This window comes from Bos javanicus, chromosome 27 (assembly GCF_032452875.1).
Source record: "Bos javanicus breed banteng chromosome 27, ARS-OSU_banteng_1.0, whole genome shotgun sequence".
NCBI classification, from domain to species: Eukaryota; Metazoa; Chordata; class Mammalia; order Artiodactyla; family Bovidae; genus Bos; species Bos javanicus.
The window spans coordinates 14767384-14793922 of NC_083894.1; the positions used below are offsets into that span (position 1 = coordinate 14767384).

Here is a 26539-nt window from a genome sequence, read left to right on the forward strand (position 1 = left end):
ACAGATTCTTTACCACTAGCGCCACCTGGGAAGCCCCATACATTTGTCCAGAGTTAAATAATTTGGGGTAGGCAAAACTTTAGCATGATGTCTGGCACACAGTAGGCATTGGGGAAATGCAAACCACCACCTAAATCCTCTTTTAAAGGGCAACCCTATTGGGCTTCCCTGGTGGCCCAGTGGTTAAGACTCTGAGCTTTCAATGCAGGGGGAGTAGGTTTGATCCTTGCTGGATCCCTCATCAGGCAACTGATATACCACATGCTGTGTGGCCAAAATAATAATAATAAATAAATAAAGGGCAACCTTATTAAACAGCATGCAGTGGTCAATGGCTCCAGGAGGGATAAGGCTGGGTAGCCTATTTATTGTCTCATAGTCACACACAAGCCCTTGAAATAGACTCTCAAATCCCCTTAAAGGGGTTGGGGGAGAAAAAGGCAGTACCACCCACTACCATTACTCAGGAAGGTTTGTAACCAGTGAATCTCCAGTTCAGAAACTAACCTCAGGCGTTTATGACAGCTCCCCTGCGCTTGGCCCGACACTGCCCTCTACTGGCCGTCACAATAATCATCACTCGCAGCCTCACCCAGGATCTCTCTGGGCGCCGCGCACCTTTGCCAACCTGGTATTTTGTCTGACACTTTTCATATGTAAAGGCATCCCAGCATCCCCAGAGCTGCTTGTGAAGATACTAAACATACTGAGGATTCAGGCCGAGGCACAGAGAGAGGCCAGCGGGGCCAGGCGGTCACATACCCAGGGCAGCCCTCTTAGTCGCTGAAGCAAACGTGAGCCTGTAGGAGGAGGGATCCCTGGTCCGGACTTGAGTAGTAAACCAGTGTCAGACTAATGGGACCTAACCGAGAATATGCGATTCTATCAGACAGATATCATATGTGGGAATAAGTGAACAGCTTTTCATTTTAGATTGCCAGCTGTTGCACAGCCAGCAAAATAAACTTGAATATTAGGAGCACAGATACTTTCCACCATTGACAGGCAAGCGAGCAACACTGATGTGAATGCTCTGAAAGACTCTCCCTCTACAATAAGACTACAAGATACAATATAACTAGATCTTGGGTAACACACACACACATATGCACGTGAGTTTAAAATACTGCCAAGCTCACAAGTGGTCCCAGGTCAGTAGTGTCCCTTCTTTCTTAACAAAGCAAATGAATATTTTCTATTAAGTAAAGTTCCAATTTAAGCCCTCAGATTTCCCACAGACTAAGTTCAATCAACTGTGAGCTAAAAGAAAGAAAGAAAGACCTAAGACACAGAGAAACAAATCGGATGGCTCAGGCAGGTAGCTCTTAGCCAACGGCCTTTGCCTTCCTTGCGTTAGTGAATAATCATTTCAACAGACCAGCCAGCAATTCTAGTTTCCAGCCACCCTCGCATCCAGGTGGAGCCATGACCCGTGGTTTGGACAAAGGAAGGAAGGCAGAAGAGGTCGATGCCATTGCCAGGCCTGGCCCACAAAGACCACGCTTGGGGTCCTCTAGGGGCTCTCCTGTCCACTAGCAGGATGCTGGCGCTCAGGGTGATCCTGGAGGCCACACGTTGAACACGGCAGAGCCTGTGTCAGTCAGTGTCCTTGAATGACCACACAGGCCCCACGTCAATCCGTCAACTTGACATGATGGCAGTAACAGAGAAAGACCCTAAGTGTTAAATCACTGAGATTGTGGAGGTTAAGTGTGCCACAGTTGATTTTACCTTAACTAATCAGTCATTGTGAACATCAGCAGATACAATAAACCACAAATTTAGCACCAAGGGCTTTAGAGTTTGGGGATTATCATATTTAGAATATGAAATACGCTTTATGACATGTTTAAAGAAATAAAAGAGAATCAACATTATCAAGGAACAAAAGACTATCAAAAATAACCCGGCAGGATTAAGAAAGAATCAAACAGAACTTTGGATGTTAAAAATATAATCATTTAAATTAAAATTTGGTGGAAAGATAAATCGCAGAATAAACACAGCTGAAAAGATAGTGAAATTGAATATATAATTGAGTGACCCAGAGGAAACAGATTAAAGAGGAAGAGGTCAAATATGAAAGAAAGACTGTGGTGGGGTGAACGGTGGTTCCTTAAAAGGTACATCCCCCCAGAGCTTGTGGATGTGATTGTACTTAGAAAAAGGTTCTCCACAGGTGAAATTAAGGATCTTGAGATGAGATCATCCTAGACTATTCAAGTGCCCTTATAAGAAGAGGATACACAGTCGCACAAAAGGAGAAGACGATATGACAATGGAGGCAGAGATGAGAGTGATGAATCTACAAGCCAAGAACACCGAAGAGTTCTGGCAGTGCTGGAAGCTGGGAGAGAGGCATGGAACGCTCTCCCTCTGAGCCTCTAGAAGGAACCAAACCCGCCAACATCACGATCTCAGAGTTTTGGATCCTCGAACTGTGAAAGAAAACACTTCTGTTGTTTTAGGCTACCTGGTTTGCGGCAATTTGTTATAGCAGCCGTGGAAAACTAAGACAAAGGCGAGAGATGAGGATAGAGTGGGAAGTTCTGCCTTACATCAGTTAAGAGCTGCAGAAGGAAGAACAGGGGGACCGGAGGAAGGGCAGCCCTACATAATGGCTATGTAATGTTGCTCCCCGATAATGGCTGATACTTTCCCAAACTGATGAAATATAGAAATCCTTAGACAAGGGACCCAACATACTAAAAAGCAGGTTAAAATTTTTTAAGACTTTTTTTTGATGTGGACCGTTTTTAAAGTCATTATTGAATTTGTTACAACATTGTTTCTGTTGTTTTATGTTTTATGGGTTTTTTTGGCCTCGAGGCATGTGAGGATCCTGGCTTCCCGACCAGGGATGGAACTCCTACCTCCTGCATTGGAAGGTGAAGTCTTAACCCCCGGATCACCAGGGAAGTCCCAAAGAAGGTTAAATTGTAATACCAAAATTTATACTCAAAAAACCCATAATGAGAATGATGAAAATCCACGTCTTCAGAGTCTATCTGTCCCTAGGACTAGGATTTCCGGGTCACGGGCAGCATTTTCCCAGGACAGTTCTGATTCCTAGCTGTTGTTTCTGATTCTCAGCAACATTTTTCATTTTCAAAAGTATCTTCTTGATTTGCACAGATTTTGAATGTCACCAACCCCCCCACACACAAAAGACAAAAATAGCAGTACCAACATCCCATGGACAACATCTACCACAAAACTCCCTGTGAACCTCAAGATAAAAAAGCCTGTGAGAACCACCCAACCAGGGCCGCAAAGAGCCATGCGGCGTGTCACATCTGTGGGGTGAGCAGAGGGAGAGTTTTGTGGACCCTCTTCTAGAAAAGTCCCAACAGCTTAGACCTTTGTACACTTGTCACGCTGTCCTAACTTGGATGACCCCTTGTCCTAATTTGGATTCTTAAAAATGCGGTATTCTTGCCAAAAAAAAAAAAAGCTTTTAATGAATCTAACCACGAAGAAAAGTCAGACAAATCTAAAATACAGCCATGGCCTTCTCAAGAATGTCAACATGGTGGAAGTCCAAAGGAAACAAAAAGGCAGGGATGTCAGTCTTGATGGAGAGCAAAGAAGCATGGCAGCGGAGTGGACTGCTTGAACCATGATTAGATTTTTCATTTCAGGAAAGGTTATAAAGGATATTTTTTTGGCAATGGAGAAAAATCAGAAAATAATTGTGGTCATATGAAAGTATATCCTAGACATGCTGCATTACTGGAGGCGGGGGGGGGGGGCGGTGGGTAAAGTGTCATGATGTTAACAGTTGACATTCTTTTTTTGGCTGCACCATGAGGCACATGGGATCTTAGTTCCCCGACCAAGTATTGAACCTACGCTCCCTGCAGGGGAAGCACAGAGTCTTAAACACTGGGCCACCAGGGAAGTCCCAGAAATTGACTTGCAGCTGATTCAGCAGGCGCAAAAGCCAAAATAAAACAGAACCCTGTATTTCTCACATGAGCATAAAAGCAAACGTGCCAAATATTAACAATGAGAGAGGCACAGCACACAGATACTCATAATACTACTTCAGCATTTCTGTAGCTTTGAGACTTTTTCATTATAGAAACCTGGGGGATAGCCATATGATGGAATATTACTCGGCAATTAAAAGAAACAAACTGTGGACACCTGCCACCTGGTGACTGAACCTCACAAACAGTTCAGTCCAATTCAGTCTCTCAGTCGTGTCTGACTCTCTGTGACCCCATGGACTGAAACACACCAGGCTTCCCTGTCCATCACCAACTCCTGGAGTTTACCCAAACTCATGTCCATTGAGTTGGTGTTGCCATCCAAACATCTCACCTTCTGTTGTCTTCTCCTCCCACTCTCAATCTTTCCCAGCATCAGGGTCTTTTCCAATGAGTCAGCTCTTCGCATCAGGTGGCCAAAGTATTGGAGTTTCAACTTTAGCATCAGTCCTTCCAATGAATATACAGGACTGTTCTCCTTTAGAATGGACTGGTTGGATGTCCCTGCAGTCCAATGGACTCTCAAGAGTCTTTTCCAACTCCGCAGTTCAAAAGCATCAGTTCTTCGGTACTCGGTTTTCTTTATAGTCCAACTCTCACATCCATACATGACTACTGGAAAAACCATAGCTTTGACTAGACGGACCTTTGTTGGCAAAGTAATCTCTCTGCTTTTTAATATGCTGTCTAGGTTGGTCATAGCTTTTCTTCCAAGGAGTAAGTGTCTTTTAATTTCATGGCTGCGGTCACCATCTGCAGTGATTTTGAAGCCCAAGAAAATAAAATCTCTCACTGTTTCCATTGTTTCCCCATCTATTTGCCATGAAGTGATGGGATGAGATGTCATGATCTTAGTGTTTTGAATGTTGAGTTTTAAGTCAACTTTTTCACTCTCTTCTTTCACTTTCATCAGGAGACTCTTTAGTTCCTCTTTGCTTTCTGCCATAACGGTGTCATCTGCATATCTGAAGTTATTGATATTTCTCCCAGCAATCTTGATTCTAGCTTGTGCTTCATCCAGCCTCGCATTTCACATGATGTACTCTGCATATAAGTTAAATAAGCAGGGTGACAATGTACAGTCTTGACGTACTCCTTTCCCGATTTGGAACCAGTCTGTGGTTCAAAAATAGTATGCTCAGTAAAAGAAGCAAGACCCAAGAGACCATGTATTGAAAGACTCCGTTTATGTGAAATATCCATAAAAGGGAAAACTAAAAAGACATAAAGTACATTAGTGGTGATCTGGGGCAGAGATGGTGACAAATGGGAGTCAACAGTAAGTGTGCATGAGGGGTGAGACCTCATGAAGGGTGAGACCACCAAAATGGGGAGAGGGAATAAGCAAAGACTGGAGAACAAGCAAAGACCGGTAAACAAGTCTTCACCGGAGGCTCCATGTGAAGGGGTTAGCAGAAGAGTAGTCAGTGGAACTTAGCATAAGGGTGGATTGAGAGGAGGGAGGAAACTTGGAACCCAATGAAGAGTCTGTCGGAGGCAGGGATGGTCAAAAGATAAATTCCGCAGAGAGAAGCTGAAAGATGACACTGGATGTTGCTATTAGAAGGTTTGGCCTGTCCGGCTGTTTCAGAGGCTCAGAACCCAGCAGTTCCATGTGCCCGACCGGCCAGCAGGCCCCGCGCTGGAAGAGTGGACTGAAGTCGATATATTAATAATAAATAGTTCCTCAAGATTAGGCCTTGAATTGCTCTCTGGCTGCCCTTCTTTCCTTGCCATGGTTCTATGCGGGGATTTCTCCAGTGAAACAGAGGGGCATGGAGTCCATTAGTTTTTTTCCCCAAAGAATTATTAAACTTTGTTCCTCCGGGAAATTGGTAGTGAAGGATGTGATTTTAAGTACAACTTTCTGGCCGAGGTTTCTAACCCCCTCCCCTCGCACCCCACTCCCGAATCCTACCTCAAACCAGGTGACTTTCCCTCTTTTTAAAATCATACTCTGGGGGCTACCCTGGTGGTAGCTCAGTGGTGAAGAATCCGCCTGCCAATGCAGGAGAATTGGGTTCGATCCCTGACCAGGGTTGATCTCACAAGTCGGAGCAACTAAGCCTGTTGGACCACAACTTCTGAACCTGCGGTCTGCAGCCCGGAGCCGCCACTTCTGAGCCCACGTGTTGCAACTAGTGAAGTCTGCACACAATAGAGCCCGAGCTTCACGACAAGGAAGCCACTGCACTCAGCCCGCACACCGCATCTAGAGAGTAGCCCCTGCTCGCTGCAACTAGAGAAAAGCAACGAAGACCCAGCACAGCCAAACATAAATAAATAAAATTATTATAAAAAAGAAGATGATACCATTTTTACAGGGTCTCTGGTAGTCCTTAAAAAAAAATCATAACTATGAATCTTAACAGGGCAAGGCGTGGGGGTAAAAACAATATTCATCCTTTGAAAAGTAAGTGTATGGCTGTCTGGCTTCAGATGCCAACCACAGCTGCAGTGCCCTTTGGGTTCAGTAGCGACAGTTGTCCAGAGGGCGAACGGGGCAACAGTAGCACTCTCTTCCCTTTGACATGCATCAAGGTCGGAAAGTTCCAGGGGAAACAGACCAGAAGTGGTCACAGCAGGGGACCACACTCCTGGCAGTCCAGCGGTGAACTTTCCGCCCTTCCAGTGCAGGGCGCACAGATATGATCTCTAGTTGGGGAACTGCGATCCCACATGCTGCTCAATGTAACGTTGAGCCAAACAAACAATAAATAAAAATTTTAAAAAGAAGAACTCATGTTTTAAAAAAAAAAACAGAGACGCGATCATGACAATAGATAAGACAAAGGACCTGTCACAGCATTTAAACCTACTTCTTGGAGCCCTCAAGCTCAGGGGAGCTTCTCTATAGCTCAGTTGGTAAAGACTCTGCCTGTAATGCAGGAGACCTGGGCTCAGTCCCTGAGTCGGGAAGAGCCCTGGAGAAGGGCATGGCAACCCACTCCAGTATTTTTGCCTGGAGAATCCCATGGACAGAGGAGCCTGGCGGGCTACAGTCCACGGGGTTGCAAAGAGTCGGACACAACTGAGCGACTAACACTTGAGCCCTCAACCCCTCATTTTTTTTTTTCAGGAAAGAAACTTGAACCCAGAAAGACTTTGAAGCCACAGGGTTTAGAAGCCACCATAGCCAGACTAGAACTAACACCTCTTGCTTCTAATCTATCACCCTTCTCATGAAGACGTCACCAAAGACAGAGAGGAAACGACTGGGCCATGCCCAGGGTGGTCAGCACCAGGGTGGGCACCCAAACGCGGAGAGAATGGGGACTCGTGTGAGGGGACAGGCGGTTACGTATGGCCTTGACGGGAAAGACTAGAAGACATGGCAAAGTCAAACACAAGGTAATCTTGTTTTGGCAGAAGCACTGCCTTTTTATTTCATGTTACTAAGAAATTCATATTCTGCTGACCACAAAACCACCTGAGGTGGAAGCCGGGTAAAAAGGATACCTTCTACCTCACACCCTTCGCCCGAGGGAACTGCTATTTCTGAAAACTTTTCCAGACTCCTGGTTATAAATGACTTAAACTCCCAAACCTAAAATCTCTTGGGAAGAAGACAGAAGTTGTTTTAAGCCACCAGAGCGCTGCAGTCCTCCCCGGTTTGGAATTTAGCGAAAAGGTTAAACCATAAGGAGTTTCCAATTGGCTATCTACTCACTTCTTAAAATATTTGACAGAGTGTGCAAAATACTTAATTATACACACTTGTGCTTTGCATTTCGGAAACCTATCCTGAACTGGTGTGGACTGGGGCTGGGAGAAGGGGGCTGTCGAGCTGTGTTTTAAGCAGTGTTTGCAACATCCATTTGGACTTTTCATCCGCTGTGAAACTACAAAGCTCCCCCGTGATGGCCTAGCCTCGGGGGCTGCCTTTCTGTAAGAAGAGGGGGTGTGATGGCAAAGAGAATTTAAAAGGAAATGGGCTGAGTATTAAGGATAAAGCAGTTTCCAAGTAACTTTAGTGAAAGTGCTCGTTGCTCAGTTGTGTCTGTCTCTTTGTCACCCCATGGACTGTGGCCCACCAGGCTCCTCTGTCCATGGGATTCTCCAGGCAAGAATACCGGAGTGGGGTGCCATGCCCTTCTCCAGGGGATCTTCCCAGCCCAGGGATCAAACCCAGGTCTCCTGCATTGCAGGCAGATTCTTTACCATCTGAGCCACCAGGGAAGTCCTAAGAAACTCTAAAACAAACACAAAGTGATACTTACTGAGTTCCTACCAAGTGTCAGGGTCCATGAGACACTTGACGGGGAGGGCCCGGCCCTCACTGGGACCACCAGGCCCTCCCAGGCCCCAGAACCGAGTGTACGAATAAACACCTGCTCCGCGGTCACTGCGATGGCCTGGGTCAGTGTCCCAGATGTGGCTTGTCAAAAGAGGCCTGTTTAAGCCATGCCGTACAACTGTTCAGCCGTGGCCGTCTGAGATAAGTAGCTAAGTGTCTGAGGTTGAATCCTCTCTTTTATACTCAACCCCAGAAGCGCTTATTGTTCGTATTGTCCATTGAGACACACAAAGGAGGGTTTAAAAACAGAGTTGTCCCTGAGGTTCTTGGTCTGGAAGAAGCCTGGAAGGGCAGGGACACACGCACTGTGGAGTGTGTGTGTGCAGGCGTGTGTCGTGTGCATAACAAATGCAGCTACAAGGTCTCTGGCTGAGGGGCAGACGCTTGGATGGCCGCAGGACAGCGCTGCGCTGAGAGCCACTTCCTTGAAAGCGGGAGGTCCCAACAGGAACGCAGGATGCTGTACTCCCAGGTTCTGCCAGCCTGGGGCTCTGTGAGCTTGAATAAGCGATTTCATGTCTCTCAGCCTCAGTTTCCTCAGATAGAAAACCGGGGTAACCATGCCTGCCTTCCAGGGTTGTCTGAGGATGGCCTGAAATTCGATTTGAAAACACCTAGCACTAAGTGCTGTAGACACACAGATGTAGAAATCCGGTAGGCATTTGGGAAATGTACATTCTGTTCTCTCTTGACTGAATCTGGCTGCTTGTTACAAAGGAGAACAGTCGTGCTGCAGAGACATAGGCCTCCACTGTCATCAAAGGTTCTGACTCCAGCAACCAGAGGCCACGTGGCGAAGATGCCGAGGGACGGGTGGGGGTGCAGAGGTCCTCTGCGCTGGTCCTGATTTACCCGTCTCCTGGCTAGGTAACCTCGTACTAACTGCTTACCCCCCCACCCAGACTTGAGTTCTCTCATCTGCGAATTTGCCCTTACATAGCTCCAAGATGATTATAAAGACCATTTGAAGGTATCAAGATTAGAAAGGAAGAAGTAACTTTTTATTTGCAGGAAATAGGATCTTGTCGATCCTTGCGATGCAGAAAATCCTGAGGAACCCACAAAATTCAATTAGATCTAATAAATTCAGCAAGGTAGCGAGATACAAGACCAACACCCAGAAATCCACTGTTTTCATACACTGCAAAAGTGAAATTAAGAAAATAACTCCATTCATAATAAAATAAAAAATAAAATGCCTAGAAATTATTTAAAAAGAAGGGAAAGACTTGTGCCCTGAAAATTATAAAGCGCTATGGGAAGACTTTGGAAACTGAATGGATGTCCCATGTTTGTGGGTCAAAAAATTTAATACTGTTACATTGGTAATATGTCCTAAATTGTTGTATAGATTCAACACAATGCCTAACAAAATCCTAGCTAGAGTTTTTTTTTCCCCCCCCAGAAATTGAAAAGCTCATACTAAAACTCATTTGGAAATACCAGTGACTCAAGATAGCCAAAACAATCTTCAAGAAGAAGTACTAAGTGGAAAAACATACACACCCCAATTTCACAACTTACCACAAAGCTACAGTGATCATGACAGTGTGGTCCTAGTATCAGGACGCACATAGGGAGTTAAACTGAGAGCCCAGCAATAAACTCTAGCATTCGTGGTCAGTTGATTTTCTACAAAAAATGTCAAGAAAATTCAGCAGGAAAGAAATTATTATTTCAACAAACGGTGCCAGAACAGTTATCTCATACCACACAGAAAAATTAGCTCCACATGTATCGTGAGCCTAGATGTAAGAACTAAAAGTATAAAACTCTCAGAAGACTAATGACCAGGGCTGAAGTCCTAATGCCTTAGGACTGGGTATGTGGTCCAGGACCTTTGCAAAGTCATAGAGGAGGAAAAGAGGTCACACCACCACCCACCCAGTAGAGACTGAAACTGAATCTCCACTGAGCCCAGTGGGAGGGAGGGCAGAGTCAGATTGAGATTTATTTTTTTTTATTGCAGTAAAATATACATAATATAGAACTTACCACTTGAGCCACTTTTAAGTGTATAGTTCAGTTTTATGAAGAACATTCACCCTGAGTGTGCAGCCATCAGCACCACCCATCTCCAGAACTTTTTATTATCCCAGACTGAAACTCTGCCTCATTCAACATTAACTGCTTATTCCCCCAGCCCCTGATAACCACCTTCTACTCACTATCTCTGTGAATATGACGATTCTGGGTACCGCAGGTAAGTGGAATCAAACAATACATCTCTTTTTGTCTATGGCTTATTTGACTTAGAATGCTTTCAAGTTTACCCAGAGATTTAGATTTTTTTTTTTTAAAGAAAATACAGACATGCACAATTTCTAATACACTAAATGGACATGAGTTTGAGTAAACTCCAGGAGTTGGTGATGGACAGGGAGGCCTGGCGTGCTGCAGTCCGTGGGGCTGCAAAGTGTCGAATACAACTAAGCGACTGAACTGACTGAACCAATATACTCAAGTTTGTGAACTTGGATCCACTTTACATACAGATGGACTTATTCATCTTCCCCTAATTCTGTCAAATTCTTATCTAATCCTGAAATTGTTTTTCTCTCTGATCCTCCACATTCAATTAGCCTTGCCAGTTCCCTATCAGACCCCTGACCCTAGGTCCACTCCGGGGACTTGACTCCCAGGCTCTTTAACTCTCCCCTTGGTCTTGGACAGCCTTGTCCAAATCCACACAGCTCAGAAATAGCAGAGCAATTGTCTCAAAGCCTAGCTCTGCTCTCCAAATGCTCCATCATTCCCGCCTCTGCCCCTTGGCTTGAGTGATGCCAGTCACCCCCACCCAGCCTTTTCTCCAGGTTTCAACTCCTCCCTCAAATCCTGGTGGCTCAGGTGATAAAGAGTCTGCCTGCAATATGGGAGACCTGGGTTTGATCCTTGGGTTGGGAAGATCCCCAGGAGAAGAGAATGGCAAGCCACTCCAGTATTCTTGCCTGTAAAATCCCATGGACAGAGGAGCCTGGTGGGCTACAGTCCATGGGGTTGCAGAGAGACACGACTGAGCGACTAACACTTTCACTTTCTCACGTCCTTCAGGCTTTACTCAAATACCATCACCTCAGCAAACCTCCTCAGAAGTGGTCCCCACAACCCCTGTGCCTATTCCGTCCTGGCCTGTGACTCCACACACACTGAGCTGTTCAGCTTCATTATAAGCTCATCCAAGACAGAGGACACGTCCCTTTGGAAGAGCAGTCTCACCTAGAAAACGTTCGCATAGCCTGCATAAGAAGTGATCATACACGAACATACATTATGAATTTATGTCAAAGTTACATGTTGCTGTAATAATTACCAGATTCAGTGGTTCGGACAGTAGGTGGTCCAGGAATCAGCAAATGAATGAAAATGGGCTCTCAAAGCACTACCCAGCTCTGAAATGTGACCATCTGTGGGTCAAGGCCGTATGGGGGGTGGGGGGCATCTTACTTTGGCCTGAAAAAGAAAGATGGGTTGGAAGGCAGCTGCGGCCGGGCTGGGGTTGAGGCCGGGGGGTTGCAGGGAGGATGGGAGTAGAGCCCTTCCAGAAGTAAGAAGTGTATCAGCCAAGGGAAAGACAGGACATTCTAGGAGAGGCCTTCAACCAAAACGGGGAGGTAAAGAGGTCACTCTCCAGAGTTCCATCCCCAAAAGGGTTTCACGACTGGCTGACCAAACCCCAGTGATCCCTGCATTTGAAGGGTAGGAACCAGTCTGTGTCCACTGATGGAATCTCCCGAGGCGTGAATCACCACGCAGCTGGCTGGTGGGTTCAAAAGTCCAACAGGTGGTTGAGAATCGGATAAATAAAAAAGGCATTTTTGTTTTCATTGGATTATTTTAGCTTTCAGCAGCTGTTGACACAGTCTGAGAGTGAACTCTCTGGAACATGATTTTCCTTCTTATCTGTTCCATCAGAACTCAGGGAGGTTATTTGAGGCTCGTGACGAAGAGCAGCCATCCTCCTAGGATCATCCAGGCCCGGGGAAGTGGGGAGGACAGCTGAGCTGAGCCCCAAACACCCCCATCTCCACCCCCACCACACACAACCTTCTAGAGGCTTCCACCTCCCCCTTGACCAGATCTTGATGAAATCTACACAGAAGGCTTCTTTGGATCCCATCTCTACTTCAACTTACACATCTCGGCAGATGTTCGAGAGGCTGAGGGAGGAAGCAAAAGCCGTCCAGCAGGTAAGCCCCACCAGGACAGAGTGGAGTGCTGAAGGGCGCCAGCCAAGTGGCAAGCATGGATGAAGAGGCAGGAAGGACCGGAAACGATGGCTCAGCTTCCAGCCCCCTGCATCTGAGGGAGGCCATCCTTTTGGCTGGGACGCTCTGCTCTAGGTCCCACTTGTCCTGGCACTGCAGGAGCACCCCATCTTACAGGCAGGCACCCAGGGGGAATCATTTCCTCGGGGCGGGAAGGATGGGCAGGGCCCCTCACACAAGCCTGTCTGCGATTTCAGCCTGGGCACCTCTCATCCAGGTGCGTGTACCCTGCATGACTCCGTGACCCAGCTCTCAAGCCCCTTCTCCTCGTAGGGAAAGGGCCAGAGACAGGAGGAGGTCACGATCAAGCACCAGATCCGACACAGGACCCAGAGGAATCCCAGACCTGCCCCGGGGTCCCCGCCTGGGAGACCATGGACACAATGGCCTTATTCAGGGATGGGGACTCTGAAACCTGAGTAGGTGTTGTCGAAAGTGTCTCTGAAATAAACATTGACCTGCTGACTCAGGCTCCCTCTGAATCCATTTGAAGTGTTCTTTAACCCGTCTGTGGCAAAGCAGTCTTAATGGAGCAGCCTAGGCAGCAGCCTGAGGTCCCATCGGTCAGCAGCAGGGAGAGGAGAGTGAGACGGGAGACCCACCTGCGGTGGAGACTGCCTGGCTCCGTGTGGGGAACCTCCTGAAGGAGGGTTTGCTGAGCTCAGAATCAAAGGCTTTCAGCACGCCTTCAAGCTCTGCCACCACCCTCGCCAGCCCCTCCTGCTGGGAATGTGTTTCTTGAAGCCAGATGAACCCCTGTAACAAGAGTGCCCTGGCCTCACCGTGGATGCCAAGAGAAACAGGCTTTTCGAAAAGTGGCACTTCAGCGTAGACAGGTCTGGTGGTGGGAGCTGAAATAATGACGCGCCAAGAGAGATTACTTTTGTAAATTCTGGGAATGTACTTTTTTCCTCCAGGTTTGAGCCTCTGAGTGCTCCTAACCGATTCGGCCACCCAGACACCTCGCACACCCACTCCTCAGCATTCACTACACACACTGTAGTTTTAAGTGGAAACGTGAAAGTGGAAACGGGAAGTAAGTGACAAAATTCAGACAAAAGTTCATGCAGTTGAGAAGACAGATTTAACTGTGTGTCTGTGAGAAGTATCCTCTACCAGCTGTGGGGCAAGGAGAAAGACAAGTCCATGTACGGGGTCCACTGGGACCCACAGGAGCAATTTCTCTCTTGGACTCCTTTCATTTTTCTACAGTTTCTGGAACCCTCCTTCACTCTACTGTCTTTGATCCCCTCAAGGGCCAAGTCCAGGTGAATATCCTAATCCAACCTGAAATCTAGTCTGATGAAAATTGACTTCATCAAATAAACAGCTATCCACACTTTCCCATCTCTGCCCATAGGAGCCCGAGACTTCTGAACTTCTTGTAGCCTTGGAATTGACTCAGGTTCTCTTCCTCTTAGCTCTTCCATATTCACTCATACTCAGCAAGTTCTGCTCCAAGGGCATGCCTCAAATTCAACTTTTCACTTACAGCCCATTGTAAAGAATAGATGCTCAAGGCACATCATTGCAGCATTAGTTACTATTGTGACTAGTGTTGTAACCAGGACATGAAAGCATCAACATCCATCAATCGAAGAATGGATAAAGAAGATGTAGTACATATATATACAATGCAATATTACTCAGCCACAAAAATAAACAAGACTGTAGTGACGCGAATGGACCTAGAGTCTGTCCCACAAAGTGAAGTAAGTCAGAAAGAGAAAATCAAATATCCTGTATTAACACACATGAATATATATGGAAGCCAGAAAAATGGTACAGATTTACCTATTTGCAGGGCAGGAATAGAAGCACAGATTCAGAGAAGGGACATGTGGACACAGAGGGGGAGGAAGCACTGACACATATGCAACTGCATGTGTGCTCAGTCCTGTCTGACTCCTTGTGACCCCACGAACTGCAGCCCGCCAGGCTCCTCTGTCCATGGGATTCTCCAGGCAAGAGTACTGGAGTGGGGTGCCATTTCCTTCTCCAGGGGGTCTTCCCAACACAGAGATTGAATGTGCATCTCCTGCGTCTCCTGCATTGGCAGGCAGATTCTTTACCAATGTGCCTCCTGGAAAGCCCAATGTATACTCTAGCATGTGTAAAATAGACCCAGGGGAGGGGAGGCCAGGGAGCCTGGAGGCCAAGTCCACGCTGCTTGTGCTGGAGGCTCACAGAGACCCCCCAGGTGAAGCCTTGAATTCTGCAGAAGTTTGAGGATGTGGGCTTTTTTCAAAACTTGATTTCTCAAGTACTATCTGCATTGATTTCCTTTGGCCCAAGTGACAGCTGGTTTTAATTTAAATCAGCTATTTTCTTGAAAGCAAGGGAAAGCTTACCTTATCCCATAATCCCTCACTCCAGAATGTGGGGCCTTGCAGTCTGGGAAGAATTTGCTTCAGGTGGCATTTCTAGGAGGGCGGTCAGAACTGTACCAGCACAGATATTAATTCTAAGTAGTTAAATTTCTTGGTTTTGCCTTGATTCCAGTAGATGATTAATCAAGTGCCTTTGTCCAGGCTCTGGCTGCCTCCTGGACTGGTCATAAGGAGACCTCTGTCTGTGGATCCCAGGTCTCACGCACCACCTTCGGGACATGCCAGGACTGGAGTCAGCGCTGTGCTGGTTCCTGTGTGACATCTGCGCCTCTGAAGCCTGCCCTGTGACCTCAGCCCTGCCACTGATGCCCTCAGGTGTCTGGAGGGAAGCACGCAGCCTCCCAGCACTTTACTTGGTAGTTCAGTCAGTCGTGTCTGACTCCTTGTGACCCTATGTGACCCCACTGTAGTCCACCAGGGTCCTCTGTCCATGGGATTCTCCAGGCAATAATCCTGGAGTAGGTTGCCATTTCCTCCCCCAGGGGATCTTCCCGACCCAGGGACTGAGCCTGAGTCTCTTCTATCTCCTGCATTGGCTGGCCATTCCACTGCTGAGCCACCAGGGAAGCCATATTTGTCCTGCTGCAAATACATTTTGGGCTTCCCCGGTGGTGCTGGTGGTAAGGAGTCCTGCCAATGCAGGAGATGCAAGAGACTCAGGTTCAATCCCTGGGTCAGGAAGATCCCCTGGGGGAGGAAATGGCAACCTACTCCAATATTCTTGCCTGGAGAATCCCATGGACAGAGGAGCCTGGAGGGCTACAGTCCATGGGATCACAAATAGGCAGAAATGACTGAGCACATGACACACGCAGCCACACAGGCCTCCCAAGAGGTGCCCGTCCTAACCTTTTCTCATTTCATGCCTGCTGCTGGCAGCAGCTGAGATTCTGGCCTGATCAGGACCCAGAAACTAAGGAAACTGAGGTTCAGGGCACTGTGACGACTTGTGCCTGAAGTCTTCCCGACCCTGCGAGGACTCCCACCACAGCTTCAAGCAGCTTCTCTCCCAGCTTCAAGGCCAAGTTCTTTCCAGTAACCCATCATTCCTCATTACGCAAAGAGAACACCGAGGGCTTTATGTCTCATGGGCAATAATTCACGTAAGGAAGTGAGATCATAGTCCGTCTTAGGAATTCTGAGGAACCTTAAGAGAGTGTGTATTTCGGTACCGAAGGGATCTAGCGTGATTCTTTTGTTGGTTCATGAAATGCTCAAACGCTCAAACCCTAAGTGCACTTCCCAACAGATATATCCTTCCTTATATACATATATATATATATATATATATATATATATATATGAAAAAGAGGAATTTTTCAATATCAGGTGGGAAAATAAGCACGGACATTGGGGGAAATAGTCTAGATTTCACCCTGAGTCAGTTCCAGGGCAGCGGACATGACAGCAGCCTCACGGCCGGGCACTGCCCAGCCCACAGTCCTGCTCCAAGCCTTACGTCCACTCAGTGTGTAAAAGACAAGCCACACCCAAGGACATCTGCACATGAACATATGCTGCAGGACACAGCCTATACGTAATATTGCTTCCATAAAGTAAAAAATGAGGCGGGGGCTTCCTTGGTGGCTCAGTGGTAAAGAATCTGCCTGCCAATGCAGGAGACACGGGTTCAATCCCTGGTCCGGGAAGATCCCACATGCCAGGGGCAACTGAACCCGTGCGCCACAACTGCTGAGCCTGTGCTCTGGAGCCTGGGAGCGGCAACAACTGAGCCCCAGTGCTGCAACTTTGAGGCCTGCAAGTTTGAAAGTAAAGAAGATCTCTGTCAAACGTTCCTGGGATCTGCACTGTCCCCCCATGAAAAGAGCCCTTCTGTCACGACTAGACCAGAGACTAGACTACACCCACAGCCTGACAAGAAAGTGTCTGCGTGACTAAGACTTTGTGCCAATTAGTCCTTGTGGGGATATCAGGAACGGGGGGGTCTGACGAACAAAGGGTCGTGTCACTGGCTTGGCTTCTCCACGGAGACTGTAATGGTCCCTTTTTGCTCCCTGGAGTCTGGCTTGCTCAGATTGGATTTTGTTCATCTTTTACTGAGACTGAGAAAAGCTCACATGGCAGTTTGTGAATTGAGTCTCCCGGCAAGGCTCTGAAAGACAACTGGTGTGGGGGGTGGTCTGCGGGTGTGAAAACCCCAGACGGACGGAGTGGAAGCCGGGCTGTGACACACAATAGCATCTATGTGTGGCCCAGCAGCCAGCAAGCGGCTTCCTTCCCTGCAAGGGGAGAGCCATGCCAAGTGAGGACCAGAAGATCTTAGAGATGCTGATCATTTGTCTGTTGGAGGGAGACGTTTTAAAATGGGCAAATAATTTCCATGCTGTGTGCAGTCTGGATTTTCTTTCCTCTCCATGCCCTTATTTCTAATTCCCAAACTCTCTCCCCTGCTTCATTTTATAACATTTTTATGCACACATGCATTCGGTTTCCATGTATGAAGTCAGACACAGCAATTTGTCTTTCCAGAATCCTGGGGCTTTGCTGTTCTGTGAAGATCCATAATGAGATACCAAAGTTCTCATTCCCTTCCTGTTAACATAATTCATGGAGTTTTTCCCTATGCTCAGAGCACAGAGCTAAATCCTACATAAGCATCATCAATAACAATGCATTCTCAACAGCGTCCTTGGACAGTTCACTAAATTCTTTCTGAGTGCCTTTTGCTGGCCCTTACGATGGTTAACTGGTAAACAAACTGGAAGCTAGGAATCCCACTGTGCCATCAGGATGTACATTGTATGACACAGATAGAGGATCAAGTTCGTGGAATCACATTCGGCGTGTCTGCAATCCCAAGTGAAGGTCATCTTTAGGCAAAAGTCAGCTTTCCCAAACATTGGCCCAGTTTGGGTGAGCTGGGGATTTGGGTTTTGTTTTCTTAACAGATGCTAGAAGTTAAAAACAGGAATCTGAACTATGCGTCAATTTTTTCTTCTCCGTGTCATTTTACCTGGCCCAAAAAGGCAAAGAAGGAGCAAGTAGTGCTGCGAAGTAATACTTTAGGATAGGACCTGAATACTCCCTCCATCCAAGTCATGCAGGAATCCCACGTGTAACTTTCATAGCCCAACAAGCCAAAACAGTTCCAGGATGACAGATGACTGCAGACTAAAAGGGACAGAAGGAATTTGATCCAAACGAAGACCTGTTGGCTTTTTAAATTTCAACTTAGAAAATACGGAGTTGGCTAGAATTTTTCATTTGCAAAACAAATAACCACTTTAACCATCATCTAATTGTAGAGTCCTCTGTTCTCCACACTGCGAAGCCAAAACAGGTCCTAGGGAATAACTTTAAGAAAATAACACATTCATGCACTCACAAAAAAAGGAATCTCAGCTGAGAACACACACTTCTTGCCTATCCCTGGGGTCCCCAAAGATGAAGGCAGACTGAATCTTTAAACACGATTCTAATGCCAGGAGCTCACTGTTCCTGATGGACTCCAGCCTGCCCTCTGCACCCAGAGGAAGACAGGGTACTCACCGGTCATGAGGCTGTAGTAATTGGGATAAGAGAGAGTAGGAAAGTCCGGGGTCAAGTAATCCACTTTGACCCCTCTGCTCACAATCTCTTTGAACCCAGGCAAGGACTCCAGGGCCTCATCGCTGATGTAGTCTGCTCGGAAGCCGTCCAGCAGAAACACCAGGAGTTTCCGGCGGGCCGAGGCTGGCTGTGCCAGGCTGAGCACGAGGGCCAGCAGGAGGACCCCCAGCTTCCCTGCCATGCCGCCAGGAGCCTGCCCCAGCCTGCCCCAGCCGAGGATGCAGAGTCTGCAGCTATTCTCTCTTCTAGGGGCTGGACCTTGACTACTGGCCTTCCTGAGCCAAGTTCACTTTCAGAATTTAAAGGTACAGCACCCCCTTTTAAAAAAACGTCTAGGCTCACCCTTTACTAGCAAGTCTGGAGATGGACTCCTTCAGAGAAGTCAGGTTCCCAAACCACCCGGAATGAATACCAGGGGAGAGAGAGAGAGTGCAACCCGTCAACCACAAAGGGGCACTTGCCATGGGTGCTTGCCATCTATTGTACCTCTACAATGGTGAAGTCACGTGATGCTGCAGCGGCTGACCTCTGACACCCTCCCCACCCCCCACCAAGGAGTCTAGGGTGGAGGTCAGGAATGAGGCACTCTGTACACCAGGAAACTGACACGGAAGGTCTTCGGATGGTGGTCAGATATTTTCAGGAGCTGGTTTTCCCTCATATCCCGTTGTTTGCTCATATCCAGAAAAGCACTAAAATCCATCTGCTAGTTACTGTATCTCGTGACTAGCAGAAGCGCCACAAGAACAGAAGAAACTCTACCAGAAAAAAAAATACGTGCTTGATGGCATGTACTCTGCCTTTGCCAGAATCACATATACACTGTCCGTCCCCCCGACCTCTTTGGAGCAGTTTCCAAGAGCTATCAGAGGCACTGTCTCCAGGCTGTAGTCCTCATTTAACCCCAAATAAAACTTAACTCACAACGTTCACAGTGAGCATCTTTTTTAGTCGACAGTTATGGCAACCAGCGAGGAGCCCCAGAGAGGACTTCTCTCCTTCCCCTGAACTCTACGAGAAACCTGAACCTTGGTACCAGCAGCAGCCCCTCGAGCCCATCCCCCTCCTCAGGGAGTGCAGACAAATTTGGGGAAGTCTCTTTTGGTTCTAGGACCTCCCGTAGTGGCTGAGGATCCTGAGTTCTTGTTTTTTTAATATGGGGAGAGGGACCAGGGCCCTGCCCACTGACCTTGCTATCAGCCACAGGCCCCAGGTCTCTGGGGACATAGTGCGGACAGCACTCACTGGGACCAGCTCCCTCCATCCCCGGTGATCTGGGGCCAAGAGCAATGGAGGCAGAGCCGGCCTGGAACCCCGCCGGCCTGGAACCCCACCGCCCTGGCCCCTGGCCTGCTCCATCCCCACACTGGAGGTGCAGCCCTCAGGCTCCTTGGCAACTGGATCCTCAAGGCAGCTAAGCCTGGGTCCCTGCCCCGTCTTTTCATCCCGTGATCTTCCCAACCACAGAGACCTCTCATTCCTGCTGCAGGTGAACCCTGGAGCAGTGAGGTGGGAATAGAGACAGGCCCAGAGGCACTCCAGGTCCAGGGCTCACCTGCCCCTCAGGGCCAGACGACATGTGCTGCCCTCCCAGGGCTCTCTCCCGCCTGGGAAGGCATGGGGGTATTAGGCACTTGCCTGTGGCCCCTTGCAGTAGCTCAAACCCTCTGCTCCCTCCCAGGAAGGGAATGTTCTGAGCCTTCCAAGAATCCCTGGCCTCTGCTGACCCGGCTGGGCCCATCTGGCTCTGCCTCCCTGTGACGGGAACAGAGTCTGAAGGGTTAGAGGTGGATGGACAAAGATGGGGTGACTGGAGATGGATCAGCCACACGGGAGAAGGGAGCATCCCCAGGAACCCAGGATGCCACCTCTAGGACCCAAGTTATTTCACCTGGGGGTTGTGGGGGGGGTGTGTGCTCACCATGGTGGGCTACAATCCATGGGGTCCCTGGCTTCTCAGCCCATGGTTCTTCCAGGTAAGAATACTGGAGTAGGTAGCCATTCCCTTCTCCAAGGGATCTTCCCGACCCAGGGATCGGACCCAGGTCTCCTGCACTGCAGGTGGATTCTGTCTCATCTGAGCCATCGGGGTATATTGGAAGATACATCATTTAAAGGACTCACTAAACCCAGGTGGAAAGGCCCCCAATCAGGTGTTCTTAACTAGCTCATATGCAGCGAAATTAAAGGAAATTGACTCTTGGACCCATATTTCCCACTAAAAAGGGCTGCTACACTGGACTGGTCTATAGAGAGGAATGCTGACCTCAAACTCACCTTAAAAGGACCCTCAAAAAAAGGAGGAACTACACTCACACCAGGACGAGAAGACGACGACATCAGAAGTAGACAGCTTACCCCAGATGCTGGACCTGACTCCTATGGTCATGTATAATTTTCCATGACCTCTTGGACCTTTGCATATGAATCCAATGTTTTCACATCATGGACGTGATTCTATGCTAATTTTATAAATCAACCCAAATTGTTGGGTTTGTGGTCAATTACCTCTAGTACTTCTGGGTTACATGGTGGATATCCCCCCTCCAAAGCTCTGACTTGACAGCCCTTAGAAAATTTATTTCAGAAGAAAGTTTAATCCTATCCAGGCTACTCATGATTGCTATTAATATAGCATAACCATATTTATTTAAGAATGTATTTCCAAGATCAAATGGCAAAGTTCAACAATGCAAAACTGCAGTTACACTTGCACCAACCTCATAGATGGGATCCTCTTACCCAGCCAATTGATAATACCTGCTCTCACCCTGGTCATAGATTTAAAGTCTCTTTTCAGCTCAGAAGGCTCAATCAAAACATCAAGCCAAGTCTCAATCAATAACTGTGACCTTTCGTCTATTAAAAGGAAATCCCCCATATTATGAGATGGGCTTAGACAGTTAACAACAGGCTTTGGTCATTCAAGTTTAAAAGCTCCTCAATGTTGGGAACAATTAAATCACACTAAGGATAATCAGCCTAATAACGCTGGGAATCTAGGCTGGGTGCCTTATGAACAATGCCTACATATTATTACCCTTAGAGACAGTGATCGGTTTGGAACTGACTGGGTCAGATGACCAGAGAGTCACTGCTGCTGCTAAGTCGCTTCAGTCGTGTCTGACTCTGTGTGACCCCATAGACCGCAGCCCACCAGGCTCCCCCGTCCCTGGGATTCTCCAGGCAAGAACACTGGAGTGGGTTGCCATTTCCTTCTCCAATGCAGGAAAGTGAAAAGTGAAAGTGAAGGCACTCAGTCGTGTCTGACTCTAGTTTGCACCAAATGGGACTCAGTGGATTTGTGGTACTAATTTATGGCCTTGGCTTCCACCTGGATGGATAGGAAAGTGGACCCTGGGGTTTGCATGGTGACTGACTCTTGTGACTAGCAGAAGCTTCAGGAGACCAGCAGCAACTTTCTACCAAACACACAGACACACACACATACACACACACACATATATATATATATATGCTTGATTGCACGTGTTATCCCTTTACCAAAATCACATATACACTGTCCTTCCCCACTACCTCTTTGGAGCAGCCTCTTAGGGCTATCTGAGCTAGTTTCTCCTGGGCTACAGTCCTCAATTTGCCCCAAATAAAACTTAACTAGCAACTCTCACATTGTCCATCATTTTTAGTCGACAAACCGTATTATTTTGGGGTGAATATTCCAGAAATAGAAGCACCCACGGAAAGGTAGAATTTCAGATGACAGAGGTCAACTCAACTTCTCAGTTGGGCTAACTAAAGGCAGGAGTCAAGGAAAAGGGTGATCTCTTAATTTGCTGTTATCCCTCATCTCTGCCCAATTTAAACTCTCACAGTGAATTCCTCAGAATTTAGTAACGTGACCCTCTTAACTCAGGGTATCAACAGGAGACAGTAAACTTCGGTTGGAGATACCTGTGAACTTTTCAGCAGTGCCCCCATCTCCAGAGCATTTAACAACAAATTATCTGTCTACGTGTCAATTGTTTTATTATCCATCTATGTACAGAACTTACTTTATATTTCAAGGTGCTTGTGTTCAAACATAACACAACATAATACAGGTATCTCCTGTAGGAGGAGATACCTCTCAGCAGAATCATAGAAAGTTCCAGAGTTGGACAAGATAGTCGGGGGTCATCACTGGCACACTGGTCTGAGACAGCACTGCTCTAGAAGGGCAGCAATGAGAAAGACTTGGTGGGCGAGAGTTCGAGATGGACAAGCACAGCTAGGGACAACCATGAGGCTTCATGCCCAGAAGGACCAGGCGGAGGAGGGCCGGGGAGGCTGGCCTAGAGGTCAATACAGGGCAGCAAGCACAGGTGGGTCGGGAGACAAAGCACTAAGTCCAGATACCAGGCATCTGTGGGTCTTTCATTTGGCAGAAAATTCAATATAAAGGCTTATAAAATGTGCGTGGCCCATAGCAAGCACTTGACAAAGGCTATTATTATCATTATAACATTGCTCGGATCCTGGTGAAGCTTGCAAGGTTCTGGTCAAAGCTTCCTAGGAACTGGAGGTAGTCTGACCTTAATCAATTCTAGAATGGCTGTCACTCAACCTCTGTTCTCTGCCTATGATGCAATAGAGGTGTCAACTAACCTTATTCTGACCATCTTTTCACAATATATATCTGTACTGAATCAAAACAAAAGGAAAAACACTCTGCAATGTATCAGAATTAAACATTTGTTTAAAAAGAGTAAAAAGCAGCATTAAAGAAAATTCATACAACAATCATTCTATGCCTTCCTACTAGGAAAGCAGTTTTATCTGTGCAAGCTTTAAGTTCAATGGTCTTCAAGAATGTACTCAGGCTTCAGTGGTAAAGAGTCCGCCTGCCCAAGCAGGAGATGCCTGCATTCGGGAAGATCCCGTGTTAGGAAGATCACCTGGAGGAGGAATCCACTCCAGGATTCTTGCCGGGAGAATCCCACGGACAGAGGAGCAGAGTTGGATGCAACTGAGTGAGCACGCAGGTGCACAAGAACACACGCTGTATATACAAGGTAGCTAAGTGAGCAAGATCACCCAGACACTAAGTGGAATGGCCAAGAGCTGCAAGCCTGAGGCCTAACCTCATGCTTGGGCCTTTCATGGTGGGGATCAGGGGCTCTCTCTTGATACAATCAGCCTCAGGTGGGGCTGCAGAATCCTGTCTCCTGTGGTGGACCCTGGCCTCACTGCTCCAGACTGCAGATGAGACTGAACCCATCCCATCACAATTCTAGTCGGTAAGACTGGGCCAGACTGCAGATGAGACTGAACCCATCCCACCACAATTCTAGTCGGTAAGGCTGGGTTGCTATAGAACTTTAAAGATGCCTCCTATTTTTCTTTTTTCAGTTACAGATCAAGCAAGCAGAACTTTATTAAACAGGCAGCAGATAGTATACCCTTGAAACACGAGGGTGGGCTGACCTCGAAGGAGTGGCCCCTCATATCATTTTGATCAAAAGCTAGGCTTGGGAACCCCTGCTGACAATGACAGGCAGCAACAGACAGGCCTGAACAAGGTCATGTCATCTTCAGATCTGCATGTTAGAAAGCAGGATCCAGAAGCCACGAGGAGACGACATGGGTGCTGATGGAGGCAAGAATAATAACATCCACCTTTCTTGATATTAAGGACTTTACACGCCGGACTTTCCTGGTGGTCCAGGGATTGAGAATCCACATGCCAATATGCCAATGCAGGGGACATGGGTTCGACCCCTGGTTGGGGAGCTAAAATCCCACACGCCTCAGGGCAAACCTGTGCTTTACAAGAGAAGACTGAGAACTGCGACAAGAGAAGCCCCCAAGCGCCTCAACTAGAGAAAGCCCACCCCCTGCAACGAAGACCCAGTGCAGCCCCCCAAAAAAAACTTTACATGCACTAATTCACTTAGATCTTCTGATCATTTGTAAGGCAGGTATTTATATCCCTACAATGCAAAGGAAATCGAGGTTCAGAGACACCTAAGGTCAAATAACCCAAAGAGTCAGAACTGCAATTCCAGCCCAGATCTCTTTTATAACTTTGTATTTTAGGAGAACACATTCACTTTGTGAAATTAGGAAGAAAAATCAAAGTCTGTGTGAAAGAAAAAAATAATAATAAACCCTAAATATCTTCAGCTTGTCTTGATTAAACTGAGAGGGGGAAATCGCTGTTAGAACACTGCAGAAGTAACTGTCGCAGGAAATATCCATTGACGGATGTGAAAATTAGTAGAAGAACCAGAAACTGAGAGAAAGTGTTCATAAAACAAAAGGATGGGGCCCAAGGCAGAAGACATAAGAGAGACACAGTTTCGATTCCTGGGTTGGGAAGATCCACTGGAGGAGGGCATAACAACCCATTCCAGGATTCTTGCCTGAAGAACCCAAAGGATTGGGGAGCCTGTTGGGCTACAGTCCATGGGATCACAGAGAGCTGGACACAGCTGAAGCGAGAGCATGCATGCACTATGCATTTTGTATAAAGGACTTGAGCATCCATGGATTTTGGCCTGGGGATGCAGGAGAGTCCTGGAAACAACCCCCTGCAGACACCATGGGAGGACTGTACCTACTGTGACCCTGATGATGGACCATCTAGAGTTATTCTGCATCTTCTCATGGTGAAATTTCTAAATCTTCTTACTGAAATAGGCAGAAGATTTTTTTGTGTATCAAAATATGTTTTAGTGGTTCCAGTGATGACAGAAAGCTTATAACACTGTGACCATTAAAAAAAAGTTTGTCAAAGGAAATCACAAAAGCTATGCTTACAGTGATGACAGAAAGCTTATAACACTGTGACCATTAAAAAAAAGTTTGTCAAAGGAAATCACAAAAGCTATGCTAACTCCACTGCACACCAGAGAAGCTGTCATGGATTAGCTTGTACAAGGAGATAGATACATGAGTATTTATTGTTACAGTGTCTGTAATGGCAAAAAAGTAGAAATAATCTAAATATCCGTTAATAAGAGTATGAATAAGTGATATCAGTATTCAAAGAACAGAACACTATATAGCTATCCAAAAGAACTGAAAGTGTTAGCTGCTCAGTCATGTCCCACTCTTTGCGACCCCATGGACTGTAGCCCACCAGGCTCCTCTGTCCATGGAACTTTCAGGCAACAATACTGGAGTGGGTTGCCATGCCCTTCTCTAGCGGATCTTCCTGACCCAGTGATCGAACCCAGGTCTCCTGCTTTGCCAGGCAGATTCTTTACTGTCTAAGCGACCACAGAAGCCCCAAAAGATATAGATGTAGAATGAGAAGTAGATGTCTAGTTCTTGAAGATCTCAAGAATAACAGTGAGTGAGAAAAACCAGTTGGAGATGAATACACACCGTCTACAATATTAACATAAAAACATCCAGCAGAATATTCTGTATAATAGTACCAACACCATGGAAACGATAAACATCAAAATCAGGGCTGAGGTTTCCTCTGCAAAGGACAGAAGAGAATGAGACCAGAGAGAAGTGCACTGGGGGTTTCAACTTTGTAATGTTCTATTCATTTAAGAAACAAAATAAAAACACCAAGGGCCCATGTAGGACAAAATGCTACAATTTCACAACCATGAGGGTTGGGACAAGGGTGCTATTTATATTATGCCCTTGGATTTTGTGCAGGCCAGAAACATATTATAACTTAAAAATCATCAGCAGCCCTGGTGATGAATTGAACATGTGGGTGGTAAGAGAAAGGGGTCTTGGATAGTTCCCAAGGTTCTGCCTCCGATGACGGAGTAGAACCATTTGTCAAGATCAGTACCGTAGGAGAATTGCCATCTTTAAGCAATCACCTCATCATATAAATCAGAAAAAAAAGAGGGAAGTTAACTAATTCAAACCACGATCCAAGGTAACAAAGGAACTTTATCTTCAGAATAGAACTAGGAAAGTGATCTCAGCATGGCTGTCAAGAGTACGCAATTCTGAGCCCTGGCCCAAACATTCTTGTACAAATGACCTAAGGTTCTCTCTTTATGTCTTTGCTGGATAAACAGAAATCATCGTGTAGGCTGAGGAAAGTAA

General features: G+C 46.9%; 1 protein-coding gene and 1 long non-coding RNA gene across 10 annotated transcripts in view; one reads left to right on the forward strand and one right to left on the reverse strand.

Moving 5' to 3' along the window:
* The window catches only part of ENPP6 (ectonucleotide pyrophosphatase/phosphodiesterase 6), a 131459-nt gene that overhangs the window by 61581 nt on the left and 43339 nt on the right, over nucleotides 1–26539 (reverse strand). For 2 of the 8 annotated variants that reach the window (XM_061404149.1, XM_061404151.1), the window contains exon 1: nucleotides 18455–19663. The exons of 2 other annotated variants lie outside the window; for them this stretch is intronic. In XM_061404149.1, coding sequence (XP_061260133.1) covers nucleotides 18455–18695 — 241 coding nt within the window. In that variant the 5' untranslated portion in view covers nucleotides 18696–19663. Of the gene's footprint in view, nucleotides 1–18454; nucleotides 19665–26539 lie in introns of those variants that run through there. 4 more of the 8 variants (XM_061404144.1, XM_061404145.1, XM_061404150.1 and 1 more) reach the window with 4 other exon arrangements.
* LOC133239866 (uncharacterized) lies at nucleotides 638–13024 on the forward strand. 2 transcript variants are annotated; one of them, XR_009734017.1, is made up of 4 exons: nucleotides 638–794; nucleotides 7072–7343; nucleotides 12202–12476; nucleotides 12772–13024. It is a non-coding gene; the product is annotated as an uncharacterized LOC133239866 (long non-coding RNA). The 2 variants fall into 2 exon arrangements; XR_009734016.1 differs by having other exon boundaries at nucleotides 639–794; nucleotides 12828–13024.